This window comes from Sebastes umbrosus, chromosome 1 (assembly GCF_015220745.1).
Source record: "Sebastes umbrosus isolate fSebUmb1 chromosome 1, fSebUmb1.pri, whole genome shotgun sequence".
NCBI lineage: Eukaryota > Metazoa > Chordata > Actinopteri > Perciformes > Sebastidae > Sebastes > Sebastes umbrosus.
The window spans coordinates 33,237,336-33,261,139 of NC_051269.1; the positions used below are offsets into that span (position 1 = coordinate 33,237,336).

The following is a 23,804-nucleotide window of genomic DNA, read 5'->3' on the forward strand; positions in this document are numbered from 1 at the left end:
ATAATCAGGTTACAGTATCCAAACTAGAAATCTCAGCTTGAGACATTTCATCTGCCCCTCCAAAAACTTTCCTGTGTCTCAAGGTCACAGTCTGATGAGTTAGGCAAGTGCATTTCACATAACTGTGTGAGCACTTGTTTCACTTTTGTTAGAGCGGCTGAGGCATGTGACGAAACTGCTCAGCTGACCAGGCTTGCCCCGGCCGAGAGAGTGGCTGACTTAGAGGTAATGCTGCTAATCTGCCATTTAGCTGGTTAGGACGGCCTGTCACGTGGGGGTGAAAGAGAGAGAGAGTGGGTAAGATCAGGTTTAGATGAGCTGTGATTGGGTGAGAAGAACGAGGTGAAGAGTGGTGGTCACAGCTGTTTTGGATGTGATGGATTAGGAGGAGAGCTGGGCAGCAGGAACAGGTGGGCTGAGGGTTGTGAGAGGGTTGGACCAGGCAAGGATGATGGATGGATGGATAGATGGATGGAGAGGAAATCTAAAAAGGGGGTGTTGCATTGGGTTTTGAAAGACTTTGTGGATGTGGGGTTAATGTTGATGATGATGAAAATGAGTCCAGGAGGTGACGAAAAACAAGTTTAGTTTAAAAATGAATTAATACATGTGGTGGATTACAGTTGGATCTAGCCATGGGCTAGGTGGGAGTTGAACTGATCACATACACATACTGTCACATGACATGACATCTCACAGCCATATCATACCACACTGCATAATAATAATAATAATAATAATAATAATAATAATATATTAAATTTTATGGCACCTTTCATGGCACTCAAGGTCACCTTACATCACATAAGATCAGTAATAAAACATCAGTGAAATCAACAATAAGACATACTAGCAAGCAACAGATCATAGCTCAGCAATGAGTTAAAATTTGTATAAAATAAGATGCAGTTGTTGCAGTCAAAGTGAGTAAGCTAGTTTAAAAAGATGCGTTTGGGGATGAGCAGTTCTGAACTTTGTAATGGAGTCCAGTATGTGTGAGGGTGAGGTGAGTTCCAAAGTTTGGGTGCAGCGTAGGAGAAGGACCTGGCACCCATATAAGATCACATCACATCACATCTATCATATAAGGTCACATAATATGGCATCACGACTCACGTCATAACAATATCGTATATAAAATACCATATAAGATCACATCACATTACATGACATCATATGGGTTAGGATCAGATTAATCATATAGAATCACATCATAGGTTCACATCATATAAGATCACATCACATTACAATATCATATACTGTATAAGATCCCATAATATCACATCACATTACATCATATAAGATCACATCTAATAGGATCACATCACATCACATCACATTATATAAAATCACATCATATAATCATATAAGATCAAATTACATCACATTACATTACATGAGATCATATCACATTACACCAAAAACGATCACATTGCATCACACCTCATTCCACTTACAGTAACACAACACAACACAACACAACACAGCACAACACAACACTATGTCTATCTATCTATCTAACACAACACAACACAACATAACATAAATTAACATAACATAACATAACATAAATAACCCCTTTCAGAAAACAGGACCTTGTTGACCTTTATGCAATCTAAAACTACAAAAATGACATCCTGTTTATGTAACCTATTGTATACAGTATAGTGTCAGGCTAAATGGGAGCATGTATCCTAGTTACAGATGCCTCATTTCCCAACCTGGCACAACAGGAAGACACACACCACTTTCCATCAGCAATACTAAAACTATTATATATATATATATGTTAATATGTGAGCAATTACTGATGAGTGACACTTGGCATTAGACAATAATTCATCAAGGGATGCATATAGGCTACAACAACAAATACTGGGCCTGCATGTTTTTTTATTTATGTCCTCTAATAATAGAAATGTTGTTGTATATAAAAAATGATGTTAGTTTGGATCTTTCTTCCTTTTTTGTTATTGTTTTTTCTCCTGGGGTTGGGGGGGAGGTCCTTTGTATCAGCATGTGGCTTCTTGACCTCTCCTGGCACATTTCTTTTTTTTTTTTTTTTTTCATTGACTGGATTTTGTGCAGTTTTATATATGTGCAAATAAATAAATAAAAGAAAAATAGTAAAATAAACACCTAAATGTAAATGTTGGATGTTTTCTTCCCACCAGTCTGAAAGAAAAACACGTTATGGAAGCAAAATAGCCCAAAATCTAAAAAAAATAAAAATAAAATAATAATAAATAAATAAAAAATAAATCAATAAATCAATAAAAAGAAAAAAATAATATATTTTAGATAAAATGTGTACATTTTATATATGTGCAAATAAATAAATAAATAGTAAAATAAACACCTAAATGTAAATGTTGGATGTTTCTTCCCACTAGTCTGAAAGAAAAACACGTTATGGAAGCAAAATAGCCAAAAATCCCCCAAAAAATAAAATTGACCAGTGCATGAAAAATGAAAATAAAAAAATAAATAAATAAATAAAAAAAATAAAATGTTCAATATTGCAAACATCCAAAAACGCTTTGGACCATGCTGTTGTGATCGACCAATGACATCATTTTCATTGACTGGATTTTGTGCAGTTTTATATATGTGCAAATAAAAAAATAAATATATATATATATATATATATATATATATATATATATATATATATATATATATAAAAAATAAATAAATAAAAAATAAATAATATATTTCAATATTGAAAAAACATCCAAAAACGTTTTGGACCATGCTGTTGTGATTCACCAATGACATGGACGGCGGGGAAACACTACCGAGAGAGAGAGAGAGAGAGAGAGAGAGAGCGCACAGTGGCAGCATGAATAAAGGCAGGCAACGTGCAGGAGGGAGGGAGGAGGGAGGAGAGGAGGGAGGTCCGGGGCCTGGGGGGGGGAGGCTACGGGAAAACGAGGTAGAGAGGCGGAGCTTCTCTCGGAGCGTGCATGCAATGGATGCATGTGTGTGTGTGTGCTTCCTCGCTCACCCCTCCTCCTTTTTTCTCACCACCCCACCCCCACCTCTCCTCCTGCCCGCCCCTGAGTCTGGAGCAGCAGCAGCAGCAGCAGCAGCAGCAGCTAGTGGAGCTTTCACTGCCTCTCCTCGCCTCACAGTGCGGGAATATAGCAGCAGGAGAGCAGAGCAGAGCAGAGCAGGACGGAATGGATACGGAAGGGAGCCAGATCAGCCTCCAGTCCTCCGGCGGCACGGTGGTGGACAACTCCCCCCACGACCCCTGGTAAACACAGACTCAGCTTCAGCTTCAGCTCAGCTTCAGCTCAGCCTGCTTTCTGCCTTCTCTTCTCGCTCGGCCTGAATCGAGTTCACCTTGGACTTTAGTTGAGTTCAGTGCGGAGCTGAGCAGCGCGGAGACAAAAGACAAGCACGCTGTGTGTGTGTGTGTGTGTGTGTGTGTGTGTGTGTGTGTGGGATGGATCCACTCAGCAGAAGCAGAAGGAGACACACAACAGAGACGCACCGCTGCTTTTTTTCCAGCCTCTCTCTCTGTTGTTTGTTTATTTATCTCGCTTTTTCCTCCAGAAGGCCACATTGTTGCAACTTCTCCCTCCATCATGTGGCAAAATCCTCTCTCCTTTTTTCTCCTCCTCCTCCTCCTCCTCTTCTTCCTCTAGAGGGGATTATAACGGCCCGACTGGCCGATTGGTGACTTCGCAACATGGCCGATGCTTTTTCTTCTTCTTTTACTTTATTGATGCTATATTACGCATAACAATCCTCCAGTTCTTTCCTCATCCTTATTGAATGTGCGCGTGCTCGTGTTTATTCTGTCTGTCTGTGTGACTTAACGGGGCTTGTATTTCTTCTCATTCAGCAAAATGTTCATCGGGGGTCTGAGTTGGCAGACAACACAAGGTGAGCTGTCCCGCACGCTACTTTCATAAGTCTGAATGGAAAAGCCTTCTTGTTTGTTTATTTGCTGTGTTTTTTTTGCGTAATTACGCACGGTGCCCGAAGTTGAGGAGAAAAACACTGTAAATAGTTAAAAATCAAAGCCTCCTATTCAAGTAAAAGGATCAGCTCTTATAGGATTTGCACCGAGACGCAGAGAGATTAACACTGCAAATGCATGCACACATATATTAGATATATATACGACGACTTTGTCTGCCTTTTTTTTCGCTCATTAATAAGAGAAATAGTAAAAATGGAATTATTTTATTATTATATGGAACGTCAGAGCAGAACTTGGTTACATATTGATACATTGTTGCACTCCGCTGATTCCATTCTATTCTTTTTAAGAACGCAGAATACAGTTTATTCTCCTCGTGTTATTATCCTGCTGGCTGGCTGCTGTGTTCAAAACACCACCGAGTGTGTGTGTAGCTTTGTGGTCCGCATGCAGGGCCTAATGGGGCTATTTGTGCTGAATGGCCAGATAGCAACCGTGTTATATACAGCAGCCTCTCTGAGGACTGGAGAGAGGGGACACACAAACACAACGTGGTCCAACCACGACCCCCATTGTCTCTCTCTCTGCAGCCACTACTGGCCAAGCACATCACCCCCTACCACCTACTACCAGGGCCTGTATAAGAGCCACAATGTGTGAATAGAAGTTAAAATTCATCATTTCTAGTTATTGTAGCTGACTTAGGTACTGTTTTAAAAGGTAAAGAAACAAATGCATATATATTGAATTTTGATGATTTATACTCCCTTTAACATAGTGAGAGAGTGAGTGTGCATTAGAGTCAGGAGGTATGGGAGCATATGGTTTTTCTACAGTGTGACAGACACTATGTAATATTTAACTTTTTTTCAGTAAACGTTTTAAACTGGATTATATCTCCTGTCATTCTGCGTCAGACTGAAGTTACTGTGCCTATACAGCTCGTTTGTGGCTTATTGTTGGGATCCAGAAGGAATGCCACTACAGCCTGTATAAGGAGAAAGTCACACATCAGATTTATGGGTTTATTTAACATCTTTTTCTTCCTTTGCTTGTCTCCACAGAGGGCTTGAAGGAGTACTTCTGTAAATTCGGAGAGGTGAAGGAGTGTATGGTGATGAGGGATCCCGTTACCAAGCGGTCGAGGTAAGAAAGGAGGCGTGTATCACTGGATGCCTCATGTTTTTCTTCCATGATGCTGGATTCTGACTTTGAGATGTTTTTTTTTTCTTTGCAGGGGGTTTGGGTTTGTAACATACGCAGAACAAGCAGGAGTGGAGAAGGTTTTGGCGCAAAACAGACACGAGCTGGATTCAAAAACGGTGAGTTTCTTGGCTACTACACTTTTTGGTGGATGCCAGTGTGGGTAACTTTCCCCCAAAATCTGTGTATAGCATGTTTTTTTTTTCTTCCCCCTTGGTGCATTTTGCCTCCCACCGCTTGTAAAGTTGAGGAGTGCGTTTCGGAGCAGCCCCCCTCTTCCTCCTCCTCCTCCTCCTCCTCCTCCTCTCTCTGCTCATTTCCCCCTACAAATCCTGGTTCAGGGCGCCAACATGAAAGCGTTCTTTCTTGGTCTTCATTGCCATGGTTACCTGGGGACCTGAATGGGGTAGTAGGAGCCCCTGCTAAACCCTCACAGGGTTTAGTTTAGGCAGAGAGCTCACAAGTTTTTTTTTTTTTTTTTCTTCTTTTTTTTTTTTCTCGTAGAAAATATCAGCACGAGTTTTCTAGTGGCAGGAGAAAAAAAAAGTTTGAGGAGAGGAAACAGTTGTGGCAGAATAAACTGATGGCAGGGGGGGAAGTCTGTGAGGTCCTGGTGAATTTAAATATTCAATTAGAAGGTGTTTGAACTGTGATTTCCTCTCCTACAATATTGACTAGTGCTGGGACGATTCACCTATCTCCCGATTTGATACTATCACGATACTTTTAGTACCGATTTGATATGTATTGCGATTCGATATTACGATTTATTGCTCTTTTTGTTAACTTTTTTAACACTAGATCATGGGAAAAAGTTGAATCATACACTTCTGGAGACTTTTACTTTGGAAAATATCTAAATGAATACAGTAAAAAATGTTTGATGTTCAGCATGTAGGTAGTCAGAGATGTCCTGAAGTCAATTATATCAGTCATTGTCAGGAATTATTATTTTAAAAATGTTTTTATAATTTCCCTCACAAATTAGTGGTATTTTCTTTTTAATGTAAGTTACATGTAATGTTTTATACTTCTGGTAAATATAACCCATCAATCTTATCTCCATATATGTATTTTGGATATTTGTACAGTACCCTTTGTTAACACCTTATTATGAAATTCGTATGTAGTTATATGTGTATACTTCCACTAACTTCACCAAGTCCGTCTCTAGCTCTCCTGTTAGATGGGTGATCTACAGTTATAGCGTCGGCATGAGAGTGACGGCTGGCTTGACTGCACGTTACGATAACATTTCCTGTCAATGACAGAGTTAGCATAGCCTAGCTTTAGCCATGATATCTAGCTCTGCTTTTCGGTCAATGTGTGACACCCAAAGTGTTTCCATACTTTACTGTATGCGTAGTGTTTACCACGTTGAATTTAAAATGTGAGGGTTCAAGTCGTATCAATGTGGAACCTCCGGCGTTTTCATAGTTTTTTGTTTCGGCCGACTGCGGTTTGTTTTGGTTGACGGATACGGAACGGATATGACGTCACGTTACTCAGACTACAACAATAGAAGCGTTAAGTTCCTTCTACCTGCGCATAGACTCAAATGAAGCAAATATATCCATTCTGGCATTTCAAAATTGTTAAAAAAAATTGCGATACATAGGTGGATAGAATTTTCCACCCCTACTACTGACGCATGAAGATTCAAATGTGGGTAAATGGGACAGATCAGCTACCAGATAGAGGTCAACGTGCTCGTGTTTCGCTATAGAACTACACAGAGGACGGTGAAGTGTGAAGCCCCGCATTTGAGTCAAAGCTGCTGACTCAGATTTACATATCTGTGAAGGTGTGAAAGTTGCTTTCTTGGTCATGTAGATTAGATGTAGAAACGGCGACTGGGTGTGTCTTTTGTGAGGCCTCTCCTAACCACATGTACTCTCTCACACACACACAATGGGATCATTTGAGAGTGAAAATCGGTGGCACAGAAAGGCAAGCAGAGCCCAGGGGTGGAGAAAGGTAGAGTTGGTTAGTTGTTGGAGCAAGCCTGTTGCCGGGGGTGACGCCAGCCACTAGAGACGGTGCTGTAACTGCACAGCCTGATGGGATTTATGTCTCCATAACAACTTCTCAGCTATTTTGCATTAACTTAAGACACTCGGCTCGGTTGGGCAGCCGAGCTCTGACACACAGATAATGTTATGTCACGACAGACCTTTATACTTCGCTAGTGTGTGTGTGAGTTTGGGGTGTGTGTGCTTTTAGGTGCAGTTTTCAAATTTAATTGCAAAGTTGGATCTTTCCTCACAGTTGCTGTGAGGTTTATTACGAAATGAGTGTTGCTGCTGGTAATCTGTCAAATTTTTTCAGTTAGCTTGGAAGCAAGTTCTAAGCGAAGTACTACTCAGTGAGTCATATTACCTATTAAACCCAGGTACAGCCTATGAGAGCCAGACCATGTGTGTGTGTGTGTGTTATGTGAGCATTGGTTGGCACTGCAGGCCACTGGTGGGGTTAGGCGTTGCCCTATTATAAACCAAAATACAGCATAAGGCTAAACAATAATAATGTTAATGCAGCTTTGGTTGCTCAGGTTGTTGTGGCAGCAGTCTGTGTGGGAACAACACCGTGGTAACGTTTATCCAACCAGGCGTTTAAAACAGGGTTAGGGTTGCCATTTTGTTTGGGAATAAGAGCCTAGATGTTTTTTTTTTCAAACCCCTCAGATTTATAAGGGCTGTATCGCGATATAAGCTAGGCCTATATTTATTTCTCTATGATTTCACATAAAACTGTTATGTTCGTTTTGCACATAAGTTCTTAAAATGAGAAAATACTCGTTACTTTTCATTTTTCAAAGTATTAAATTCCAGAGTATACAAAATAGGCTTTACCATGTGGTTATTTCATATAGACTATTTAGTAGGGCTGTCAAAGTTAATACGATAATAACACGTTAACGCAAATTTGTTTTAACGGCACTAATTTCTTTAACATATCAACACAACTTGCGTATTTTGGTTTGCAGCGGGCTCAGTGTTAAAGCTAGTGAAGATACTGGCATCATATGAAACTAGAAAACCTAAAGAATCCATTTGGTACCAACCATGTCATACTAACTTGTCCAAAATGAGATTAAATAATGCTCCAAACTTTAAAGCTAAATTTTGGTGAGGAAAAACTGTCATGGCCATTTTCAAAGGGGTCCCTTGACCTCTGACCTCAAGATATGTGAATGAAAATGGGCTCTATGGGTAACCACGAGTCTCCTCTTTACAGACATGCCCACTTTATGATAATCACATGCAGTTTTGGGCAAGTCATAGTCAAGTCAGCACACTGACACACTGACTGCTGTTGTTGCCTGTTGGGCCTGAGTTTGCCATGTTATGATTTCAGCATATTTTTCATGCTAAATGCAGTACCTGTGAGGGTTTCTGGACAATATTTGTCAATATTTTGTGTTGTTAATTGATAAATATATACATACATTTGCATAAAGCAGCATATTTGCCCACTACATGTGGATTAGAGTATTAAATACTTGACAAATCTCCCTTTAAGGTACATTTTGAGCAGATAAAAAATGTGTGATTAATTTGCAATTAAATATTGTAATGGATTGACAGCCCTACTATTTATTTATGGAAATACCAGAAAACATGCTATATCGTGATATAAATCGTTATCAAGATATGAAATGACCTATATCGTGATAGAAGATTTTGGCCACACCGCTCAGCCCTACTTATAGCCTAACTCCATGACAATACATTAAGTATGACTGATGCAAAATGACTGAACAGCAAAACAACTCATTCTCTAACAGTACAATTTTGAATAATTATGAATAAAGCCTTTCTTGAGGGATTTTTTTTGTTGAAGCTTTGAGTCAACCGTGGGTCAGATTCTGTGGCGTTGGAGCGAATATTTTTAATAACACGCGTAGCTTTATGGGATCAGTGTCAACCTCTCTCAACACCTGTCCCAGTTTAATTATTTTCTATATTTTATTTATTTCCATGCACTTTGTGTCTTCCTCACACCTGGACGGTTGTTTCCACCCCTCCCCTCTCTCCACAGTCAGAGGAGGATAACTGTTGTTTGATCAGCAGGAGATGTGAGAAAGACATTCCTCCCCGGAATGAGGAAGAATATTCGATTGTCTGATTTTTTTTTCTTTTCTTTTTATGCTGAGCCTTTGGTTTGTGAGAAAAGACGCTATAAGGCCTGAAGCAGGAAGGAGACAGACGAGGAAAGTGAATGAAAGGGATGTAACGGAGCAACAGGGTGCTGTGTGAGGACACAGGGTGAGAAGTAAACTATGGTGCAAGGTTCATACCGCGGTTACAAGTGGTATTAACCATTTACAGTCCTGTTACATCCAATAGTGTTTTGTCCAAAAGAAGCACTGATTAGTTACTGTCAATACCTGTAAGCCTGAGAATGTTAAATGCAACAAATGAGAGGTTGTGTATTGTTTTTAGAGCGAGGTTGTTGTTCTGGTTGGAGGTTAGATTTCCTGCAGGGGCAGAGCGTGGCCTCAGGGCACTGGTGTGCTGTCGTATTTCTCTGGACAGAGAAGAAGGGCACAACTGGGATTTGTTTTCTCAGGAAGGAGAATAGACGAGACCAGATATTTTCTGAAACGCCACCGCTTCTCGCTCACTCGGATCAGCGCAGGGTGATTTTAGATTTGGGTGTGTTATTATTTGCGGTGTAGTTGCGGTGTAAAGAGTTCTCAGACGAGACAGAATGTCGTTCATGCGATTTGTGAGGTGTAATTTGTCCAACACCATTTTGCTTCACTGACTCACTCAGGCAAATACGTGATGGATTATTGTGCACTTTTTCTTTTTTATGATAAATAAACTATATTAGAGATAGTCGAGTAATCTGTTTGAGTAATTTTTTAACGAAAAAAAGTAAAAAATTCACTGATTCTAGCTTCTTAAATGTGAATATTTTCTGGTTTCTTTACTCCTCTGTAACAGTAAACTGAATATCTTAGAGTTGTGGATGAAAGAAGACATTTGATGTGATGATGCATTTTGATTTTCTCAGGTGTTCCATTTATTGGATAAGCCCAAAAAAAAATAGTGTCCGGTTATTTTATCTATATTCAGTTGAGCTTTTAGAGAGTGTATCACAATATATATACATTTTGTGATATAATCTACATATACTGATCACTCACCCCCAACGTACAAATGGTCGTTTCCAAGCAGAATTAAAGAAGAAATGGATCTCACGAAGACATTGAATCACCACATGCTGTTAAATTAGTGAAAAGGTTGTTGGATGTTTGAATGTAGAGCTGCAGCGATTAATCCATTAGTTGTAAACTATTAAATTAATTGCCAACTACTTGATAATGGATTAATTGGGTTGAGTCATTTAAAAAAAAAAAAAAAAGTCAAAATTCTCTGATTCCAGCTTCTTAAATGTGAATATTTTCTGGTTTCTTTCCACCTCTGTGACAGTAAACAGAATATCTTTGAGTTGTTGACAAAACAAGACATTTGAGGACGTCACCTTGGGCTTTGGGACACACTGATCGACATATTTCACCATTTTATAGACCAGAAAATAATCATTAGTTTTAGCCCTAAACCCCATTCACAGTGCAATAGACTGTACATGATGATGTGTTATCATGTGTAACATGGTAATTGTTATTTTTTAGAGGGCAGTGTCCCAAAATAACCTCTAAAAAACCAAAGTGCAACACTGAACTAACATTACTTGAAAGAAAAACATCTTTTCACAGAAGGGAATGGCAAAAATAAGAGACATACAGAAGATTTTTGTTTTTCAGACCAAGTAAACAGGAATGCCCTTTTCCAAATGTGTTACAGTAGGTGGTAATTGCTGCTTTTGGCACGACCCGACCGTCTGTGAAGGTCCAGTGGTGGTCATCAGCACGGTGCTAATATAGCTGCTTTTGGTCTATAGCTGTGCGCTGTAACAACATATGTTAGCACCAGCCTCTGTGGACCGCTGGCACCGCAGTCTGCCGTGGCCACTGGTCTAACAACACCTGGTTAGTGGAGAGTTTTAGATGGTAGCAGCACCGGCTCCTCGCCTCCTGACCAGAGATTAGCTGTTAGTGCTGACGTGGACAAAACTGGAGATGGGGGGGATGGAGATGATGGAGGAGAGGAGAGGAGAGCGGGGGAGGCCCGGCTCCCGCGCTGTAATTAGTATAGATCTGAAAAGCAACTAATCCGATTGAGGGAAACAAACTGGATTGGGCTTCCGAGGTCCATGCGTGGCCTCAGATCCGGGGATAAAGTCAGGACCTAGTCTGAAGGTGGTTCTCTCTCCGAGCCCACCGCCACCGCCGCCGCCACCACCACTACACACCCGCCCAGGCGAGGCACCGTAGCAGGGTTACAGGGGCAGGGGTGGGGTTGGGTTTGGAGGGGGGGGGGTCCTCATTAGTGAGCTTCGTTAACTAATTACTGTGCCATTGTTCAGCCGTGCAGATTGACCCTGCTGGCCCGAGCCCAAACCAAGTCCCTCTCTCTCTCTCTCGCCCTGCGTGCGTGCATTGACATGCCAACTCCTTTTGTCTCCTCTTCTCTTTATAGCTTTTTGTTTAGCTTATATTGATTATATCGCCATAATGGGGCAGCCCGTGGTGCCTTTTTATCAGCGTGTTTGCCATTTTGTCGCAAGAATGTGTTGGCAGGTTGGTGTCACATAGCTTAAAATGTCTATATGTGATGGCAGCAGTAGAGGTGGATTAGTGTACGATTTAATTACATATATGTGTCACTTTGTATACATGTTTATGTTTGTGTGCTACATTATGTGGGTGAGTGTTGTATGTATATGTGTGTGTCTGTGGGGGTAGCACGGGAGCCCCAGTTCCTCTACGGGCCCATCTGTTTTGTACTCTTTGTCCTGTTAATTAATGAAATCAGAGGGGCTGCCTGCTGGGACGGCCCCGCTGCACCGCCACACTGGACAGGCCCACTTTCTCATGGGCTGACTCTGTTTTCCAAATGAATGCCTCCTCTTTTCTCCCTGTGCTTTCTCATTTTCACACTCCCTCTCTCTCTCTTTCTCTTTCCCCTATCTATTGATTTGACGTCCCTATTTTTTTTAATTTTTGTTTTCCAGTTTGTAACACTGGTGGAGGTGCTGGGCCACGTGAGGTGACTATTGGTCGTAGATTAGTGTAGTCTAAACCACTAAAAATCATATTGTAGGCTCCTGCCGTCTTTACGCTACTTAGATTGAGCGGAGGTTGGATGTCATGAAGCAGGATGTTAGTCAGACCATTTCGCCAACACTCAGTCATAACTCTTCTCTGTCTGTCCGGGAACTTTTATCTTCCCTAGAAAGGTTTCAAACATCATTCACGAGCAGTTACGTTCTCACTAATGTTTGATTGGGACTCCCAAATGTCAAGCCTCTGAAGAGCTGTCTCTGAGTGTTGCAAACAGTGACCTGGCTAAGTCATTTTACCTTTTGCTTTGTGGCCTATCTGTCTTCCTCGAGGCTAATCCGCCAGTCTGATAGATGCTTTAGTTTTCATTTATTGTAGCCTTCCTCTGAGTACAGCCAGATGTAGACATTAGATGTATTCTGTTATTTCGCTGAAGTGGAATGATTTTTTAACAGCATGGCATGACTGTAGCCGTAGTAGCACTACTACAGATACATCGCATTAGGCCTAACCTAGTCTAGTTGGTAACCTTTTGTATTTTAGGATGTTTCTTTTTAAGAGCTACTGATGATTTAAAAGCAATGAAATATTGGTGTTATGACAACATGTGAAATATGGGTGATGATATACAATATACCATGAGACATACATTTCTCAACTGATTTGTGATGTTTGTACCACGAGTTCTTAGGGCTGCACGATTATGGCCAAAATGATAATCATGATTATTATGATCGATATTGAGATCACAATTATTCATTGATTTTAACAACATATTTTTATTGCACTTTCACAAAATAAACAGAGCATTGCTTTCACTTCGATTCTGCTGTGCTACTTTCCTGCTGATGTACAAATTAGGGCTGCACGATGTTGGAAAAAAACAAATCTGTTTTCTGCTATATATATATATTGCAATATGAAAAAATGCAAGAATATTCCCCCTGCCCTTTTGTTAGCTACATTTTAAAGTGAAATGCTTCAATCTGGTACATTACATTAAGAGCTAGATAAACAATTTTATGCTCTTAATTTAATCATAAACACATCGGTTTTATAGGTAATATCTATACCCAGAAGTGAAGCCAAAACATCTCGATCGCCGGCCGGTGGCTAGCTGTTTTTTTTCGGAAGCGCTTGATTTGATATGCAGCAGCATTTTCTATAAGCAGAACGCACATTTTAAACGTCAACATCGCAGGCCATCGTGTTCATTTAATTGTGGGAAGCCAAAATCGTGCTTGTGATTAATATCCGATTAATTATATAGCCCTACAGAATCTGTCTCTTTAATGTCTGTGATTACATCGCATTAACAATAGGGGCGTAAGAAAATATCGATACATCTGAGTATCGTGATATTATGTTTTTGTCATACTATTGATTCTCAAAAACACTATAGATTTTTAATTAATAGTTTACAAGCAAAGATTTGTGGCAGACAGTGACTCATGTTGTGTTGTGTTTTGATGTTGGATTTTACAGGGACTGTGATAAATAAAAATGCAGATCCCACTGTTCTGATTGCATAAAAAAAGTACATTATTTTACTCAAAGTTTAACCAAATGGTGGTGTGTTCTTTATACTATGACAGCTTTCCTAAAATTAGATTTAAATCACCTTGCATCGCAATATATTGAATCGTAACCCCTGCATCATGATACGTATCATCAGATTTTTGGCAATACACAACCGCCCTAATTAACAGGATTGTTGCATTAATGTGATGATGCATCTTGATTTCTCAGATGTTTCATTTATTGCATAAGGCCAAAAAAATAGCGTCCGGTTATTTTATCCATATTCAATTGAGCTTTAAGAAAGTGTATCACAATATATAACAATTTTGTGATATGATCTACACATATTGATCGCTCACCACTAACGTAAAACTGGCTGTTTCCAAGCAGAAGAAATGGATCTTACAAACACACTGACAGGAGACTGATTTTCAAAATCACCACATGCTGTTAAATTAGTGAAAAGGCTGTTGGATGTTTGTGTTTGTATGTAGAGATGCAACTATTAATCGATTAGTTGTCAACTAGTAAATTAATCGCCAACTATTTTGATAATGGATTAATCAGTTTGAGTCAATTTTTAAGAAAAAAAAAAGTCAAAATTCTCTGATTTCAGCTTCTTAAATGTGAATATTTTCTTCTAAAACAGTAAACAGAATATCTTTGAGTTGTGGACAAAACAAGACATTTGAGGACGTCACCTTGGGCTTTGGGAAACACTGATGGACAATTTTTCTGAAATTTTATAGACCAAAAAACGAATTGATTAATCAAGAAAATAATCGCTAGTTGCAGGCCTACCCCATAGAGCTGAGACGAACTGCAAAATAATAATCTTAATACTATTGACGGTCTCAGTCTTGCTGCAAACTGTATTATCAGGACCCATAGTCTTCTGTGTCACTCCTAAACGATGCCACAGGTTTGCTGAAAAGCGTCCACCTGTCACATTGTGACCATTGCTGGCTATGACCTATGGCCTTTGATACCTTTTATTTAAACTCATATTTAGAAAAATGTAGGGAAAACGACTTTGCAGAATAAAGCCAACCAAAATAAAAAACACTGAGTTAGTTTCGGTGTTTATTATTCTGTTTTAGGGCTGCAACTAATGATTATTTTCATTATCGATTAATCCATCCAAGTTTCTCAAAGTCCAAGGTGATGCCTTTTAAAAGGTGCTTAATTCAAAATTCAGAGCATATGACGGCCAACAGCAGATATTTTTCACAATTTTGACATTTTTCTAGACCAAACAACCAATCGATTAATCAAGAAAATAATCAACAGATTAATCAACAATGAAAATAATCATTAGTTGCAACCCTAGTATAACAATATATATCAATTTTGTGATATAATCTGCATATACTGATTGCTCACCCTAACATTAAAATGTCTGTTTCCAAGCAGAAGCGACACATTGACAGGAGACTGATTTTCAAAATCACCACATGCTGTTAAATTAGTGAAAAGGCTGTTGGATGTTTGTATGCACTCGGCTCGTGGAAACAGATTTTCGGCGAATATTTTACTGTATACTGTGTACTCTACGAGACTGCATCCTTGTGTCAAATGTGAAAGTTGGTTTCTAACCGCTGTCACTGTCAGCTCTGTCTCATATTGGCCTCAGGGTAACACCTGTCCTCTGGTTTTGTTATAACGGTTAATGCACCCGTATTTCCCCAACCACTTTACACCAGGACTGTTTGGTAAAGTTAGGAGGTGTTATTAAAAAGATATGTATTTAAAAGAAGACACAATACTTAATCATGACTAGCTGTAACTGTACTAGTCTTCTAGTGTGATTCTGTCATTGTGTTCTGCATCGGAGGTCACTGCAGCTTCTCCTTTTTTTATGCTGCTGTTTGCTTGTTGTATTTTTACCATAAAATACATGTACAGTCTAAAAACAGCATTTTTTTAGTAGTACAGGTGCGCTGGTACTCGCACTGTAAACTGTGAGTCTTGTAGTCTATAGAAATAGCTACATCTGTGCCATTTACAGGATTTATGTCTCATCTTTTTTGATGAAAAGTAGGTGATGCAAAGGTCACTGTGTTGGTAATCACATAGTATATGAAGCCACGCATCTATTATGTTACATTTGGCCCACTGAGCAGCACATCTTACATACTGTAAGAAATGCTGTGTTGTCATTGTTTGTGAGGGCGCTCGTGTTGTTGCACTGCTGTTGCCGATAGTCGCTGGTGGCTTTGCGTGTCCTTGTCACCTTTGTCTTTGTGCTCAGACCAGCTGGAGGTGACACGACTCCCCTCGTCTTTGTGCCCCACTTCAAGGTGCAAAGACCTTCTGCAATCCCTTCCAAGGACGCTGCAGCTGCATCTTAGTTACACAGCGCCCGCGCTCTCGAAGCAGTGTTAAATCTGAGGTACTTAAAAGGTCCTCGTGGGATATATTTGTCTGTAGATTTGTCATCAGACGCGGGGAATCATCACAGGGAAGAGATGAAAGGATTGTTAGAATATTGAATGAACGCCCTCCCCTTGTATTGTGTGTGTATTGTTCACATCATAAGTACTTACTTCTGGCCATTTGATAGGCTCCCTTTTAGTTGCCAATATCAATTCAATACCTCTGATAGCGGCTGTGTGAGACACAAGGGCTTCTGCTTCACACATCCAATTATTAGAACAAAGATGGAACTCTAGGACCATAATACACTACAAGGTCCTGTGACCTAAAATCATCTCTCTCGCCGGCTTGAGTGAGAATAACACGAGATTCCTCACAAATTTAAAATGCCAGGCCAGGCTTTGCATATTTAGCATTATTAAAGGCCAGCTCATTCAAAACTCATTTACTTCTAATTTTATCTGTAACCTTGACCACTGCTGAGACATTCCACTTGGGAGAAATATGGATACAGTCAAATCTGGCTAATCCAAAATGGAGGTTGTCTGGATTTGTGAGGTTTAAAAAAACAAAACATATATCCGTCTGAAATGTATTCAGAATATTAAATGCTCATTTTGGATGCCAGACTGCCCTGCTCTGTCTGAGATGCATTTAGTTGTGTCTCAACACACAATTTGGAGAATGTGCGTATTCACGTCTCACTGTGTATTTTGTTCCCTACGCCTGTTTGTTTGGCTGGTGTGTTTGGATTTTTTGGGGCTTGCATAAACAAGGGTCTACTATACATACTTGCAGATTAGCATACGTTCTATTTCTGGACTCGCAGGCCTTCAGATGGGTTCAGACTTAGAGGCTCTGCGTTGTAACTAATTCTAGTTAGTTAACACTGTGATAATTCATTGGGGCCCAGAGCACAGGATCAGCGACTGAACAACATATCCGGAGCAGGTAGAGGTTTGGTGTCTTTGCTCGAAGAAACGTAAGCTGGTGGGGGGATGCATTTTAATGGTGGGTGCTCTGGGGAAGAGGAGGTCTACCTCGCAGTCTCAGAAGAGACGGGAAAAATATTGCGGGGTCCTGGAAACCCCGTGCCTTCTTTAATAGCTCAGACTTTTCCTAGTTTTATAAGGATCTCTTCTAAATATGATTTTGAACTGATTACATGTTTAAAAAAATGACACATTACTTCTGTTTGGGGTCTCCGAGACAAACTAAAGAAATATTCTATATTTATTCATGCATAGGCATAACCATATATAAGATATGAATAACAATTAGGGCTGTCAGGGAATCAGTTTTAAAGCTAGAGTGAAGATACTGGTATCAAAACCTAAAGAATCCATTGGTACCAACCATGTCATACTAACATGTCGTGAAGAAAGTTAAATAACGCTCCAAACTTACGCTAAATTTTGGCGAGGAAAAACTTGTCATGGCCATTTTCAAAGGGATCCTTTGACCTCTGACCTCAAGATATGTGAATGAAAATGGGTTCTATGGGTACCCACGAGTCTCCCCTTTACAGACATGCCCACTTTATGATAATCACATCCAGTTTGGGGCAAGTCATAGTCAAGTCAGCACACTGACACACCGACAGCTGTTGTTGCCTGTTGGGCTTTAGTTTGCCATGTTATGATTTGAGAATATTTTTTATGCTAAATGCAGTACCTGTGAGGGTTTCTGGACAATATTTGTCATTGTTTTGTGTTCTAATCTAATAATAAATATATGCTTATTTACTCCATGTTGATAAAAGTATTAAATACTTGGCAAATCTCCCTTTAAGGTACATTTCAAACGGATAAAAAATGTGCGATTAATCACGATTGACTACGGACAATCATGTGATTCATCACGATTAAATATTTTAATCGACTGACAGCCTTAATAAAAGATTAAGATTAAGATTTCCTTACTTTGGTTTAATAACAATGCTTTTCCGTTTTGGTGCCAACATGAAAGCCCAGTTTGTGGCAAAGTGAAGGGTTATCACTTAAATACTTTTCCACATATTGGGTTTTAATAAGGCCAGATAAAAAAATATGTAAAGGAAAAAGCTTTGTTGATTTTGCAATTATTCTGATTATTTTAACACTTACAGCAGGGGGGTCTGTGCATCTCCAAACATTGAGAAACGTCACCAACAGCTCACTCCTAATGGAGTCCTCTAAATATCTGGAATTCGGTAGCACCGACCTATAACAGTCGTCACAGTTCATCAATTCATAACAACTGCAATCCAATCCACAGTAAATGTGTTCGTCATTTCAAGAAAAGAAATGTTTCCCTTTCACCTATTTAAAACTCATCTTAACTCATCTCTCCCCTACAGATCGACCCGAAGGTGGCGTTCCCCCGCCGGGCTCAGCCAAAGGTGAGTGCACCCTGATGGGGTTAACCGCAAAGAAGGAGTAGTGATGATGTCATGTGTCACCGCTCATCACTCAGCCCTGGTTGGCTGGGATTAGAGTCAGGCGAGTGACCAAAGAAGAGCGGCAATCCACTTGTCCAGCCTGACACCGTGACCTCGTACCCTGACCCCACCCAACCCCCGACCATCAGCAGCCAACATCTTACACACACACACTAATGATGGTCCTGGCACACACACAAATAAACGCCTACACACACTAGTCACCTGTAGGCACGCACACCCCTACAAGCCTTAAATGTAAAGGACCTTAAACTCAAGTGAATTAAGTTGAATGCTCAGAAGAGCTTTCAGAAACCTCTGAGATTAGCTGAACAGCAACAAACACAAAGTCTTTCTTTATCAGCAGCATCTACTCCCTGCCTAATGTGATTAGTGGTAAACGATGCCTTCTCTTCTTCTTCTGTGTTGCTAGCTGGTGACCAGGACAAAGAAGATCTTTGTCGGAGGACTGTCGGTCAATACCACCATCGAAGATGTGAAGCATTACTTCGACCAGTTTGGAAAGGTAAACTATACACAAATCTGGTATCTATTTGTGGCCATCCCGCTCCGTGATAAGCTCCCACTCCGTCTTTCAGATTCTCTAGTGCACTAAACTAAAGGACCCCTTCATCCAACAACCCCCCAACACCATGTTACAAATGTGTTCCAGTTTAAACTGGATATTAAAACTAATGATTATATAAAAGTGGATATGATGGTTTTTAAGTTTTCATAGAATTGAACTCTTGATTAATCATTTGTCAACCTGCAAACTATTTCAACTGTTTATCCATTTCTTTTAGCTAGTGTTCACTATTTCAACCATTTTTCTTTCAGCTATTTCAACCATTAACCATTACTTTGAGCTATTTCAATCATTTATCCGTCAGCCAACTATTTCAACGTTTATTAGTTACTCTTTCAACCATTCATTCATCACTTTTAGCTAACGTTTCTCTAAGCTTCTCTGCTTACGCACTCTTAGTCACAACTTGTGGTGTTCGGGCGTTAAAGCTGACACAATATGTGGTTATATTTTTTATATGAAATCGAAATTTATCAAATTACTTGAGTTACTCCACAATCTTTCCGCGTACCCGCTGGCAACTGTATAAGTACCCCCTCGGGTACAAGTACCCCTGGTTGGGAATCACTGCTCTAATGTACTGTGCACCTTTTGATAGATTATATTCATCTGTTGGCCCCTATCCCTTTGACATCTCTCAGCTTTCGAAAAGCTTGTTTTTCTCCTTTTGTTTTTACTCTTTTTCATCTGAGTCGAGGCACAACAAAAAAGGGCAAAAGGGGCCTTATGTCGGAGAACAAACAGCAAATGTTTTAAGGGGAAAGAGAGGACTGAAAGGGAAAAAGATGTAAAAGAAAGGAAAGAAAATGACGTTTGCTCATTGATGGTCTGCTCTGCCGGCTACAGTATCAGTTGGTTTGTTAGTTTATCTCTTTTGTTAGCTGTTTTGCTCTTTTACAATCACTTCTTAGTGTTCTTGGGTTCTTCATTTGTCCTGCTCAGCTCCTTTGAATGAAATTTGGTGAAAGGCAAACACATGCTGTGGAGACAGATGAGTGGCCAGGGAGAGGGAGGAAGAAAAAAAAAAAAGCTGCGAGAGGAGGGGAAGAGAAGAGGGAGATGGCGGGGGACTGAAAGAGAAGAAGCAACCCCCCGTGGAGAGGGAGGGAGGGGAGCTCGGAGGGGTTGAAGGGCAGAGAAAAGTAGGAATGTTGAGAGAGTGAAGAGGAAAAGTGGCTATGAAAGGAGGAAAAACAGCAATCTGATGGGTCATAAATGTACCAAAGTGTCCATCATGCATGAAATGTTGGGTTACTTTTTAAGCTAACTACACTTTGGGGGGTTTGGGAGTGCGTTTGAGTTCAGGCTCTTCAGTATTAACTAATCAAATGCAACAGCTGCTCCTGTAACAGCCCCCCCACCACCTTACCCAAAATCACTACCTCAACTCCCCTCCCATCCCACATACACACAGTCCCTCTCAGCTTGTTGCCGTGGTGACCTGCTTTCGCCCATTGTCCCGCTGTAATCCAGTGTTTTTCCTTTAAAAAATGTGTAAGAAGAGCGCATTTGCATGAATGGAAAGAAGGGTGTGTGCGTGCATGAGAGTGTGACAGTGGCATCGGCGGAGCTGCGATGGGAGGCAAGCTTGCATACATTTGCGCAGACTGTAAGACTCACAGAGTGATCCAGTTGTCACAAACATTAAGTGTGTGGTTCTGCTGTTTTGGTGTGAGCAGGAAGAAAATGAAAATGAACATCGCTTCACAACGTAGGCCTAATGGATTGGAAGAAATTAACAGCACGAACCTCCTTCTGCCTCGTGTCTGGATGTGTTTTCTCTCAGTTGGCCTCTGACTCATGTTTGGAGGTTATTACCATATTTCAGGTGCTAGTTCAAATTCGCATTATGTCTTCTTATTCTGGGTCGTGGTTGACTTAGATCACATTGTAAACCAGAGCATAAACTGTATGATTTTATACCGTTTCTGGCCCGAATTTTGAGTCGGACCGAATTTCAGCTTGGTTGGGCAACGTCAGTTCCTTTTTTCTATTTTCTTTACAGTAATCAGAGCGTAGCTATCAAGACAATATACAATAGATGTAGTAAAACAAAGCTAGCTTACATCCAATTCTCTACTGTCCACGTCTTTCTAGCCACCTGTGAGTCCATATATGCCGGTGACTCTTTTTTTAGACGTCAACGCAGACAGGATGGTGCAGGAGTGAGTCCTAGAACACGGAAATGAGTTAGCATTTTAGCACTTCTGGTTCCCTTGTCTCAAAGTCAATGGGTTTTTGAATGGGCTTTTAGTTAGATGCCTGAAATAAGGTCTGTTGTTAACAATAGCTTAAGAGATTTTAATGGTGTGTTCTACGATATAAAATAGGTCAGTAAATATCCCACACAATTTTGAATCCTTTGTGTCTTAAAAAAGGCGGTTGCTAAGAAGTGGCAAAAGGAGACTACAAAACGTCATCACGCCAACTCGTCCGCCTTTACAGCATCGTTGTGTATACTCCCGTTCATGCGACCGTGGTGTAGTTAATTTATAGCCTAACGTTAGCTTTTTACTTCTGGTGATTGAATTTATGCCTCAAAAATCATCAAAGTGGTGTTCATTTGTGGAGATTATCTTGCTGAACAAAACCAGTAAGTATCATAAACGCTTGTTTGCAACAGAGATTATTATCTGCTATAATCCAAAACCCGATGGACAAATCCCATTGTCTTTTTGTCGAGGGAACCCGGGCTGATGCTAACTTCCTGGTTGGCCTACAAAAATATGTCATCCCTGTAGCACTCTATTGTGACTCGTACAGACGTCTGCCAGCAAACAAACGTTACCTGCCTCTGAGCGTTCAAGCGAATCTTTATTGACAACTATCAACAGCCAGAACGGTCCTCATACAGTGTGAGCACATAAATCGTGAGCTTTGGCTTTACATCGCTAATGATCCACTCGTACAGTAGGAGTAGGAAATACACAGCAACATTTCTAAAATCGTCCAGTGCATGCCCAGCTTTAGGTGCATGTTGTGACATGTGTCATGCTTCCTGACTTGGTGTTTTGTAAAATGGCAGCTCTGTGCCGAATCAGTTCTCCCTGGTGATCACAGACGCTCGTATCTAAGACAACACTCCCTCCGCAGGATGAGGGAATATTTGGACTGTTTGGACACGTGAGACCAAAGCTGTATCATGGATAGCGCCGATCCCACAGTGCATTCCTGCTGAGCGGGAGGTATTTCTTGTTTATTATCTGAGCCTGGTTACAAGGTGCAGGTTAGGATGGAGTAGGACTCAGTGTCCTGTTTATTTTCATACTGTGGCACCGCCTCGCAAAAGGAAAACACAGAATGCACTATGCATTTTCTGCAACTCTTTGATACCGGCTGTAGTTTATTTTTTTTAGAGTATACTTCTGAGGGCGCACCTACACAAACTTCATTGGACTGGAGTGAAATGGCTGCTCAGATGACACGTCAGGTGTTTTGGACCAAGGCGAGGAGTCATGTGTAAATGTGTGGTTTCCTAAGTGAACAAATCTGAGCTCCTGTTGCTAAATGTGCCAATAAGACTACAGCAGCCATGTTTGTATGAGAAATAAGAATCCTGAGGTCTTGTAATCCCCCTCAACCAGCTGAGAACACCTCCTTTTCTATCTGGCTGAAGGCAGAGCCCGTGTGGATCAGAGAAATGTGTCTTAAACTGGTAATCAGGCATGCAGTTAGGTAATTTGATAATTAGCATTTCAGGCATTTCGGTCATACAGTCAATTATGTTTAACCCAGAGGAAATCCCTGTTTTCACGCTTTTCATCCTGCTACTGCTTTCCCTGAAAGAAAACCGCCGTTGAAATCCCTCTTCTGAAATCAAGAGAGAGAATAGGTCAGAGCAGTAAGTAAGGAAAGGAATGAGTGGATAAGATGAAAAATGCAGCATGGACAGGGCAGACGGGAAAAGTTGGACTCCACTCACCCATGTGAGCTGGCGATTAGGAGGCTTGACTGAACACTTTGTCTGCTGGCCTGTTTAGAGAGAGATGGCCGGAGAGAGAGAGAGAATGAAAGAGGGAGATGTGAGGAGACAGAAGGGGGAAAAAAATGTGAATGCCACCTTTCATAATCTCGCCGAAAGTGTAATGGACTTGTCAGCAAACGCTTGTTTCTTCAGACAATAGCTGCACGCTTCACTAAAAACTGGATATTTTTAACGCCGCTCTGGGAAAGCTGCGCATGATCACAGCTGACCCTCGATTTCTGTGCAACTTCACGAGAATATGACCTTAACTTTTCCTCGCTCCCTGCATGCATGCTGGCTAGTTAGCGACTGAGCCGCCTCTAAGCCAATCTCAGACCCCCGCAGCTATCCAATCAGATTGTCTTACAGCACCCTGGGCAGTGGACATCGGAGATCGTCCTCTTATTGGTTTTGGCAAGGGCAAGGGGTTGGTGTGCGACCACAGCATAAGCTCGCACACGTGACGGCGTATTTCTCAAATCAGCACGCCATTGTGTTCTAATGGAGGATGAGCCACATTAGCATGACTGTACAGCGTATTGTCTTTACTCAGGCTTCATAAATGTGTCTAAAAAAGCTCCTCGGACTGGCAGCGCTAGCTACCCATCAGCCACCTCTCTTCCAGAATAGATGCTGCTAATGCTAACAGGACGGCTAGCTGTG

General features: G+C 40.7%; 1 protein-coding gene across 3 annotated transcripts in view; it reads left to right on the plus strand.

The window, feature by feature from the left end:
- The first annotated feature begins 2,899 nt into the window (after nt 1-2,899).
- LOC119487890 (RNA-binding protein Musashi homolog 1-like) overlaps nt 2,900-23,804 on the plus strand; it is a 33,025-nt gene continuing 12,120 nt past the window's right edge. For 2 of the 3 annotated variants that reach the window (XM_037768962.1, XM_037768973.1), the window contains exons 1-6: nt 2,900-3,259; nt 3,854-3,894; nt 4,999-5,080; nt 5,172-5,256; nt 18,508-18,549; nt 19,022-19,114. In XM_037768962.1, coding sequence (XP_037624890.1) covers nt 2,967-3,259; nt 3,854-3,894; nt 4,999-5,080; nt 5,172-5,256; nt 18,508-18,549; nt 19,022-19,114 — 636 coding nt within the window. In that variant the 5' untranslated portion in view covers nt 2,900-2,966. Of the gene's footprint in view, nt 3,260-3,853; nt 3,895-4,227; nt 4,569-4,998; nt 5,081-5,171; nt 5,257-18,507; nt 18,550-19,021; nt 19,115-23,804 lie in introns of those variants that run through there. The other variant, XM_037768957.1, reaches the window with a different exon arrangement.